We start from the raw sequence: 10,987 nt of genomic DNA, 5'->3' as shown, positions 1-10,987 counted from the left end.
CCACCTGCAAATATTCACGCTCACAATTACACCCACACGTGTGCGCTTACACGGATGTGTGCACTCACCTGCAGAGACACTGCCCACACCTGTCACCCCCCCTACCCCGCGCCCCTCCTCTCCCCCAGAGCCTGTAGGGAGGGGTGGGCAAGGTGTGGGGCTAGGGGACCACGAGCCCAGGTCTCACAATTAAGAAAAGCCACCCATTAGACATTTGACTTTATTTCCAAGTGAAACTTTGACGCAGGCACAGAAGTACACCACCAGGACTAAAAGTTGTCTGTCATCCATCTTGGTGATTGAGCAACATTGTCGTACCAGGAATTTTTTGTATTTAGTATTTTTTGTAACTCCAGTAATTAAACAATAATGCTTTATTGTAGTTTTGTGTTAAAGCTGTTCATTGGTTCCATGTAAACATTTAACACAAACCATTTTTTTAAAAAAAAATTCTGGGAGCTTCAACCAACAGGAAAGGCCCGGGTCTCTCCAGGCCTTCTATAGCGTCTGCTCTGGCCAGTGGTCAGAAGGGCCATGGAGTGGAATCGTCACCGCTTCCAGACTCCTCCTCACTCCACCCCATTCTGTGTGTGACCTTGAGAGTCAGAGGTCCTCCCTTGGGGTCAGTGGGGGCTGAGTCTGGTCCCAAAGCCCAAGCCCAGGACAGGGGCTGGACGCACGTTACTTAAGAAAGCCGGCTGGTCCAGGCAGAACCGACTTCGGCCAATAAGGACCGGAATTCTTCCGTGGCCGGGAGCCCTCACCCCGAAAGACTGGATGTCATCACTTGAGTCACCATGACATCACTACATGTCACCAAGGACTAAAAGTAGGGACATTGCAAATACCAAAGCAAGAGTGCATTTATTCCAACAAATTCAAACGCGGGTCCTGTCTCCTGTGGAGTCCTTGTGGGAGGGGCGCTCACAGGTGTGTGGTGCTGGTGAGCTGGTTATGCAGAATAAGTAGCTGCACAGACACAGGCCACGGGCTGCGCCATCCCTCAGAGTCAACTGTGCCCACCCCTCCAAAACCACCTCGTCCACGTGTGAGTCCACGGCAGCAGGGGACCCTGTATGAACCACAGGTCGCACAAGCTCTTTGCCAGCGGGTCGAAGTACCCCTGGGCACAGTGTTCACTGCAGCCCAAGGGCTTCTATTCTGCACACTCTCCATCCTGCAGCTGGTTTTGGGGGTAGTTTTCAGTCCTCCGGGGTCATCTTCAAAAGCACTTTTGGACGCTGACTCAGCACAGGTGCGGCGCAGTCTGAAGTTTACGCTGAGTGGGCCAAGCAGCCCAGTCGTACTGTTGGGTACTGGCTGGGTTCTGTCCAGTTTGCTCCCTGCTCCCCGCCTCCCACAGTCTAACTGTCTTTAGTGACAAGGGGACCTGCTAAACCACAGTGGGGTAACGGCGAGCTCCTGGGCTTTGCGGATCGACAGACCCATGGAGGTTGGAATCATGCCATTGACTGATACTTGATTTGCCTGAGCTTTGGTTTCTGCGTGTGTGAATTGGGAGTCATAAAGCCCATCTCCCGGGCTGTGGGGGTAAGGTGAAGTGGGTGTGGAGGACACGTCCTCTTGCTCTCCCCCTTGCTCCCTGAGGTTACTGCAATAAACCCCATCTCTCTCGCGTCCTTTAATTTCCATTCAATTCTGCACATCTCCTGCATTTTTGCTCGGTTTTTTGCCGACTCTGGATTATTTTTCCTCTTATTCCCTTTTCTTCAGCTCCCCTTCCACCCCAACGATGCTTTCAGGCTTTCCTCTTCTCCCCCAACCCCCGCTTCCTGTTACCATCCCCTTCCCCTGCCGTTCAACCCAGTGGTGTGTGCTTGGAGGCAGGCGGTAAGAGGGAGAGTGGGCCTTTACCTCTAGGACCTGGTGGCTCCATTTCCTCCTCTGGGCTGACTGCAGGTGGACTTAGTCCCTGTCACACCCAGGGGGACACAGGACCTCTCATTAGGACCCCCCACATCCTGCATCCCCCGCCTGGTCCAGCACTACCTGCACCCACACTCTGCCACGCTCATCCCTTCGTAGTGGTACTTGAGGGTGGGGACGCCCATGTCGTCCTTGTAGAGGATGGAGATGGGGCTCAGTTTGGTGGGCACACAGCAGGCCTTGCCCACCTTCATGGGGAACTTGAGATGCACCAGGGTCTGCACGATGGCGTGTTTCGTCGGGGTCACGTCGTCAGCCAGGGGGAAGAAGCAGCCGCCTTTACATTCGTAGGCATCGTACTCCTTGGGCGCGATGATCCAGCTGTCCCAGCCGATGTCCTCGAAGTTCACCCGCAGCGAGGTCTTCTGACAGTGGTTGTTGGCCCCAGCACTCCTCTTCCGTCTGGCTAAAGACGATCCTGCGGCCACGTGGCCTTCCACGCCCTCCTCCTCCTCGTCCCTGTTCCCACCTGCCTCCACCGGGCCGTTCCTGGACAGCTTCTTGAGCACACTCTCCTGTTCGTGGCTGATCATCTCTCTGAGCTCCAGCCTGGTCTCCCTGGTCCCATTGCTGCGGTCATTGGAGAAGACGACGAAGAAAGGCAGGTTTTTGGAGCCTGGGGGGACACTGATATCCAGCTTGTCACAACCCTTCCTGTGACTCTCCACGGTCACCTCCAGTTTATTTTTGCTCTTGGTGGAGTCCGCCCTGACCCACCGCTTCACGGCACCGGACACCTCCAAGGTCTCCCAGCCCTCGTCCCGGATGTCCTGGGACACCAGGAAGGTCTTGGTTCCCTCCGAAGCATCCCAGGCGTTGGCTCCATCCAGAACGTCATAAATGACCATGTTCCCTTTCAGCTCGTGGGAGGAGCCCACGTGACTTTGACAGGAGAGGTAGAGTCGGAGCTCAGCCCTGGTGATCTGCTCATGCCTGGGAATGGAGATGTTAAAGAGCAAGATGTGTTTCTGGAAAGGGAAGTCTCCTGTGGCGGCTACAGAGACGGCATCTGAAATGCAAATACATGGTGACGGTCACCTCTGCTGGGAGGGTCTGTTTTCATGACACCAAAGCTGAGACTCATGGCTTGGGTGGAAGGGCATCCAGGATGACGTTATCTGGTGCCACTTAAGCCCTTAATGTAGAACGGGATTGTAAATGGTACATTTGGCATCTTCCAAAGAAAAACAGAAGCGGGCAATACCCTGCACTGGAGTGGACAGGTCCAGCTGTTGACAGGGCATCACTCTGCTGCCAGCATTACACTAGGAGCTCTGTGTCCTTTATTTCACTGTTCTCTTCGCACTGATCCTGGGAGGATCTCGTTATTATTCTACTTTTACAGATGTGGAAACTGGGATTTAGGGTGTTTAACTGCCAAACTGCACACATCCTGTAAAGATCCTCACTTTAAAAAAAAAAAAAAAAAGAAAAGAACCAAATAAACAAAACAGCAAAGCACATTGTCAGCCTCAGATTGTGGATCCTGAGTGTATGATTTTAAAGGAAAGATCCCAGCAGGGGAAATTCCAACATTACAACGATGTTAAAAATCTGAGCATCGAAAAGATGTAAAAACCATTCAGAACAGTAACTTCAGAGCGAAACCAAAGTGGGTCATTTTTTTTGTTTGAGGAAAAAAGTATCTTAACGTCAACGGCAGGTCCCATTAGGCATAAATGGAGCTTGCCTTTTCGCCCCAGGGCTCTCACTTTTCCGCTCTCTGGCTGATACATAGCCATTAGCTCATCTCTATTATCCGTGGCTCGGTCACAAAAAGGGAAGAGGAGTTGTATTTTGTGAGCACCTACTACATGCCAACATGAGGGCAGACTGTGTGCTGCCATGAAACCGGGCTGTGTCTGACAGAAGGAGGTACCAGTCCTGACTCTTCCCCTCCAGACGTGTGAACTTGGAGAAGTCCTGAGTCTCTCTGGGCCTCAGTTTCCTCATCTGTAGAATGGGGGCTCATCCACCCTGCCTCCCAGGGTTGGTGTAAGGCTTCGACAAGATGGCACATGGAACTTAACCCAACACTGTCCATGACTCATTGCAGATGCTCAGTCAATATTTCTGGGTCCTCCCCAGACCATCTTCCGTACCTGTGCATGCCCTGCCATCCCAAGCCCGTGGCTTTCACACAGCCCTCTGTGTCCCCTCACCCAGTGTGGGTGTGCCATTCTAGCTCTTGCAGAGCCACCACGGCCTATGTGAGTAGCCAGCGGGGCCTATGATGGGTGCATTGTGTCCGGGACATGGACAGTCCTGGGGGGAGGGGTCACTTAGATGTCTCCACACGCTGGACTCCCAGACTATGGGATTTGGTGATTAGATCCAGCCAAAAAAGCCGGGCTTTCCCCCAAAGCAGAGGTTACAGATGTGCCCCGTGGGCACAGTTGAGAGGCTGGCAGTATCTGTGGGACCTGCAAACTGCATTTTTAAAAAAATGGTCAATGTTTTAAAATTCAGGCAAGTCCATGTAAAATCCATATTTTTCTCATTTTGGGCCATCAGAAAATACAGCCTCGCTGGGCACGCAGCATGACCGCAGCCTCCTTTAGATGGGGCGTCCACCTGTTAGGAGTCTGCTGGTCTTGCGCTCAAGAGGGAAGAGGCCCTGTGTGCCTGGCTGGTTAGAGAGAGGCTGCAGCTGCAGGAAAAGTCTGAGTGTTGCAGGCAGGTGGGCCTGGGTCAGAATCCAGCAGCTTAGCTAATATGTGAACTGGACAGGTCCCCTCAGGGTGGACGAGCCTTGGCTTCCCTGCTCGCAAGGCCGTTTCACCTCCATTGTGTGGATTAGTGGATGTACACCCTATGCTGACGTCTGTTATCATCCAGTCCTCCTAAATCAGGGAAATTATTTTATATTTAGGAAATAAGTTGCCCATCCATGTTTCTATCTTGGAGGAATTTCTCAGAATTTGAAACACCTTTTGCTGAGAGTGAAATAGACATTCATTCAGTGTTTAAAAAAATGCCAGTTGGTTGGAGGCTAAATAAATTGTCTGTGTCTAAGTAGGAAGGGGTCAGCACAGGAATGGGGAAGTGGGGCAGGGATGGACGAAGGGGAGCTGGCACCTAACACATTAAACTTGGCATTGGGCCTAGGGAGGGAGAATCTTCTAGGGCAGAGCTGTCCAGAAGAACTGTCTGCAAAGATTGAAGTGTTCTATAATCTCCGCTGTCCTATAGGGTCCCCGTTAGGCATACATGACTGCTGAGCACTTGCATCCAAGCTAGTGAAACTAAAGAACTAAGCTATTGATTTCATTTCATTGAAATTAATTTAAATAGAAACTTAAGGAGCCCCACGGGTCCAGCGGCCACCATACCGGGCAAGACGCAGCAGTGGACCACTGAGTCCCCCGTCCCCACCCGGGGCGCCCCGACGGAGCCGACTCTACCTTCCACGCTGAAGCTGCGCACGATGTTGGAGGCGGGAGTGGACGACTTGTCCGTGGTGTATCTGTTGTACAGGTCGATCATGTACTGCGGCGGCTCGGCTCGGGTTCTGTCCTGGGAAGGGACCCCGCTCAAGTTGAGGCTGCGCAGGAAATCCACCTTCATGTTCTCCAGGAACATCCTCAGGTCGAAGGTGCCCCCATCCTGCTCACCTCCGGGCCCCCCTAGCAGGCGGTGCGCATCTCCCCCGACCGACGCCCGCCCCCGGCTCTCCAGCGGCTTCCCCTGCGCGGAGCAGGCCAGCAGGGAGAGCACGGGCAGGGCCGCCCAGAGCGCCCCGCGGCACATCTTGGGATGCTCTCGCCCTGCACGGGAGACTGCGTGCGGCAGCCGCGGTGGGTTAGCGGGTTCGGGGAGGAGGCCGGAAGGAGCCAGCCCGCATTGTCCTGCCCACGCTCTGCACCGAGCACCCCCGCCAGTTCACAGGCTCTCACCCGCCGTCCCCGAATTGCCCCCCACTTGTTCTTATCTGGCCCTCGATGCTGCGCTCGGCCTCTTATCTAAGGGAGCTCTCCCTTAATGAAGGCTCTATAAACATCTCACGAGCACACAGGGCTTGTGGGAAGGACACGGCCTGCTGCAAAGAATCTGAATTTCTCCATGGGGTTATCGCCCTCTCATTAGGATCCTTTCTCATTTCCTTGCCAGCTCTGTTCAGAAGCATCTCCAGACAGGGTGACATATGCTTCCTCTCCTGGGCCACGGAAATAAAGAATCCAGGAAGCCAATAAGACCAAAAAGTCCTCCAAATATAGAAACAACAGCAGGAAACTCCCAGAAGACCTCAGCTAACTGGGACCTGGGGTGGGTGGCGGGGTGGGGACCTTACTTGTCAGTGTTAATAAGAGGCCTGCTTCCCGGGGAACCAGAATGTGCATTTGTGGCTAAGCGTTCTGTGCCTTGGTTTCTCATTTGTCAAGCAAGTTCCTGAGCCTTAGAGATCATGGGTGGATGTAGTGCATGGAATTAGTGAGATGATGAAGACTCTGCAGTCAGGCCAAATACGGGTTCAAGTCTCAGCTCCCTCAGTGATTCAACCTGGAGCAAGCCTCTCTGAGCCTCTGGTTCAGAAGAGAGTTTTAAGGATTTAAGGGGATTCTGTGCTGAACGTCACAGAGGTCACCGTGAGACTCAGTCAGTTGGGTGGCTGTATTCTGGCTGCCACTTCTCCACCCCGGGTGTGACTGAGATGGGAGCTGGGGAGGAAGCCCTGCCCCTCCCTGACCTGCTGTGTGAAAACACCACTTACACACTGAGGCCTGCTGGCTTGGGGACCCCAGGAGAGCTCTGTCACTGGTCGGGGGGGTGGGGTGGGGGGAAACCTTTGGTCATGTCAGCCTGGGCCACACTTGTCATCTGGGAGACAAAGTTGGGGTGGGGGGGGGTGCAGCTCTGAGGCCATTACATGCCCAGAAGATGTTCCCCCTGCCTGAGGGCCCAGTCAGGGCCTGGGAGGCCCCAGGATCTGTTATTTTAAAAGCAGCTTGCCCACACTTAGACCCTGTCCATTTCCATTGCATGTGGGTTCGACCACAGCAAAGAATGAGCATAAAAATATTCTAGGGGTCTACTCTAAAGAGGATTTGAACACGGAGTTTTTCCAAGCTGGTGGGGCCCTTGGGAGGGGTTGCAGTAAGCTGAGCAGGTTCAGGAGGATGGACGAGGGGCCAGGGCAGGTAGGTGCAGAGATCCCGGTGTGCACCCAGCTCTATTCTACTCCTTGTGGTGGTGGTGGCGGTGGGGGGGGTGTGTGTGTGAAACCAGGAATCTCCAGGGGCCAGGCTCGGACAGAACTTGCTGTCCCCATCCTTTGGGGACACTGCCAGGGAGGATGGACGGGAAGGGCGCAGCTTCAGAAGTGCTGCCTGCAGAGGGGGCAGGAAGCTTGCCTGGCTTTGAGCCAGCTCTGAGCATGAACTCCCTGAGGCAGGGAGGAGAATGGGTGCACAGGGCAGGCAGTGAAGCTTCAACTTCACAGCAGCAGGGAGTGGGCTGGGAGGAGCTGGGGGGCAGAGCAGGCATCCCTCACAGTGCTCCGGTCCCTGGAGGCCACCCAGAAACCTGTCACATTCAAGAGGTGGAGCCAAGGGTTGCCAGAGGGCGGCCTGAACGTGCTGTCTCTTGAAGCTGGAGATGCTGCTGATTTGATGTTTTCTTAAAAACAGGACAGATTTTTCCTGCTTGCTTATAACAGTAATATATAGTGCAGATAATTTGGGAAATGCAAAACATTAGAAAGGAGGAAATAAAAATAACTTGCAATCTCACCCTCCAGTGATGGGCGCAGGCAACATTTTGAGGCAGCTGCAACTCCACAATCCCCTGTTTAAAATCCTTGAGGCCAGGAGTGTTTTGCGATTCAGAAAGCTTCAGATTTGGGGAATTTGATATGGTGAGTATATTGTGATATCCCCAGCGGGGTTGGGTACAACACCCTATACTCATACACATTAATATTTCTGTAATGAAACAAATCAAAACACAAATACCCATTCAGATCAAGTTTTGTCATGCAAGGGATTGAAAGAAAGTCAGTTTTGGATTTGAGGACTAGGGACCTGTTTACATATGGGGTCACCACATCCAACCATGAAGGTCGCATGTGAACACCTCCTGGAGGTCCCGGTTACATAGACTGTGACGGGGAAGGCACCCCCAGAACTGTGCAGTACGGCATGCCTATGCATTTCTGGAATTATCTGCCCACAAATTCAGAGTATCATTATGCTCACATCTCCTTTATTGTTTTTAAGTAATTGCATGAGGCCTCCTGATCTGTATTATCAGAAAGTCTGGTTTCCTCTCTCAGGGCATCTCTTTCCTGAATTGTTTAAGAGCCTGTAGGTTGATTTAGTCCAAAGGAGATGGAGGTGAGTTGGTATCAGTCCAGCTTCTTCATGCTGGAAGAGGGAAGAGGGGTGGGGTAAGGGTCTTGGTAGGTCCCAATTGCTGTTGCTTCTCAATGACACCCAGTTTTGCTGTCGGGGTGGCTCCCACACATCCTACAGCTGCTGGTGCCGGCTGATCTAGGTTTCTGCCCAGGTCCCCGTGATGTCTCCTTTTGGGCACCAAGGTAACAACTTTCTTAAGACACACTCCCAGGCTTACCCATTTCTCCAGCAGGCACACCCCTGTGCCAGGGGGCTGGGTTGAGAGAAGAGGTCATCCATGATCACACTCTGATCCCATTCTCCCCTCTTCCAGAAAGCTCTTGGTTCTTGTGGGAGCTCCATCTCTGCATCTTGGCAAGATGGCTATCGCTGGCCTGCATCCAATTCACATCCATTGAGGGAGGAGCAAAAGCCCCCTTTCCAGGTGGTCCTGGTTATTCTTATGGTATCTCTTTGGTCCGGATTGGATCATCTGCCCAGGCCCCAGCCAATCACTGTGGCCACGGAAATTCAATGCCTTGATTGGCTTAGGTGGAGGTGACGTCACTGGTAGCAAGGAATGAGAGTCAGGATGGGATGATTCCCCAGAGGGGCCTAGATTTGGTCACTGGAAGAAGATGCAGCTAAAAGATTATGTAACTATCTTCTCCCGCCATGAAAAATTTTCATGTACTTCCATTTTTATGACTGAACAATACCCAACCATATTGACATATCTTGATGTAGTCAACATCTTCCAGCTACAGGACAGATTATTTATTAAGATAATATTGCAAGGCATATTTTACATACATACAATTATATAAATATATATTGTTAAGAGAGTTCATCAGAAGGGGGATATCTAAATATTTGAAAATACATATTTTCAAAACTCTTGGTAAAAGTTGCAAAGCCGCTTTCCAGAAATACTCTTTTAAGATTCATTCCCGCTGGCAGACTCTAAGAGCACCTGTTGCACCCTTCACTTGTAGTTCCTTTTAATCATTAGTAATTTGATGAACAAAGTAACGGTGATTTGCATTGCTAGCTGATTTGGACTCTTTTTTCCTGTTTCAGTGAGCCAAAGGCCTTCAGCCTTCCAGAAGGTATGGAAGTTGCCACCTTTCATCCATGCTGGTCCAAGGCTATGCTGGAGAGTCATATTTGGTACCATGCTCTCAGTCCAGGGAGAAGGCCAGAGGCTTCCTCAGATGCCTGGGTGCTTGCTCTTTAGCCCAGAGCCTGGCACGTGGTAAACATTCAACAGCATTCTTGTCAATATGAATGCTGATTTTTCTATCACTGTTTCTATTACTCCTGTGGGGAACCTGCCCTTCATTTCTTCAGAGCCCCTGCTTTGGCTGTGTTCTCCGTTAGGGATGCCTCATGCTCTTCCCCACTGTCCTCCACCTGGGGCCACCCTGTCCTGCCTTTCAGTGCCTGCTCAGATCCCCTCCTCCTCGCAGCCTCTGTGTTCTGAGTGATGACATCCTGTTGGATCTGCCTTACAACCACTGCAAAGGGCCCTAGGACTGCTGGCTGCTGTTGCCTTGGGTTGGCCAAATGGCATCCTTCCTACAATTTGATGTGCTGAGCAGGCCAGCCCTGTGTTCACAGAGGGTCTAAAGCCCCTCCCGGGCAGACCTCTGGGCTCATCCCTACGTACGTCCTTGGACACCTCAGGGCACTCCAGCGGGTGTGTGGACCAGGCTGGCCCTGCCTCTGTGGCTGCCAGCTCAGCCTGGTGCACTTGTCTACAATTGATGCCCGGTCAGTTTGGCATGACTGTGCTGTGGCAACTTCTAACCGAAGCCTCTGTAACATCATCTCTCCCAGGACTTTGGAATTACAGAAATAGAGTCATCACACGCCATTACTACGGGAGAAGTACAATTTAGTGAACAAGAGAGGCAGGGCTGACTCACCCATTTATGTCAAGGATGACTGAAGCTCATCCTTCCAGCGGACACTGACCTCAGCTTTCATATGGAGATGGGACAGGATCTGCCTGAATGTCTGTGACACAGCTGCCTCCAGCGGGTCAGGGGTCCCTTCTGTCTCAGGAGGTGTGACGATGAGACATCTGTCCTTCTGTGAGCCTCTCAGGGGCTGCACTCACCCACACATTGCTCAGAGGAATAAAGACTGGACCCACCTTGAGGAGCGAGCACGAGCCAGGCAGAGCAGGGGGGTATGTCCTTTCCACTTCTGGGCCTTGCCTTCCTGAGAGCCTACTTCTGTTTGGCACGCAGCCAAATGTGAGTCCTCAGCCAGTGTGTGCTCCCTGTTCCTGCACTGTGCCCAGGCTGTCAGCACATTTATTAGAACAGTGGTTCTTAAAGTGTGGTCCCTGGACCGCGGCAGTAGCAGCACCAGGGAATTAGTTAGAAATGCTAAGTCTTGTCCTGAATCAGGGTCAGGGTCAGGGTCCAGCAACCTGGCCCAGCCTTCCAGGTGATTCCGATGCATATTCAAGTCTGCATGTTGCTTTTGATAAAAGAAGAAATTCAGAGAGACCGTCCAAGAGATTAAGTATGTGTACGCTGCCTGATACGGTATCTGGCACACAGGAGAGGCTAAATAATGAATAAACAGGTCATTCCTCTGTTCACCCACCCTCTACACATACCACCAGGACTGCTGGGGGCGATTGGAGGGCTCTAGAGTGAGTGAGAAGGAAAAGTGGACCAGAGCTTAAAAGAGCA

General features: G+C 52.2%; 1 protein-coding gene across 1 annotated transcript; it reads right to left on the bottom strand.

The window, feature by feature from the left end:
* Nucleotides 1-1,201: 1,201 nt before the first annotated feature.
* Nucleotides 1,202-5,757, bottom strand: GDF2 (growth differentiation factor 2). Its single transcript, XM_010998717.3, has 2 exons — nucleotides 5,352-5,757; nucleotides 1,202-2,956 (listed from the first exon to the last, which is right to left on the bottom strand). The coding sequence occupies exons 1-2, from the start codon at nucleotides 5,695-5,697 to the stop codon at nucleotides 2,007-2,009; spliced, it is 1,296 nt and encodes a 431-aa protein (XP_010997019.2). The 5' UTR covers nucleotides 5,698-5,757; the 3' UTR covers nucleotides 1,202-2,006.
* Between the last annotated feature and the right edge of the window lie 5,230 nt (nucleotides 5,758-10,987).

Source organism: Camelus dromedarius, chromosome 8 (assembly GCF_036321535.1).
Source record: "Camelus dromedarius isolate mCamDro1 chromosome 8, mCamDro1.pat, whole genome shotgun sequence".
NCBI classification, from domain to species: Eukaryota; Metazoa; Chordata; class Mammalia; order Artiodactyla; family Camelidae; genus Camelus; species Camelus dromedarius.
The sequence above is the reverse complement of the archived record's forward strand: the minus strand, read 5'-3'. Positions and strand labels throughout refer to the sequence as shown.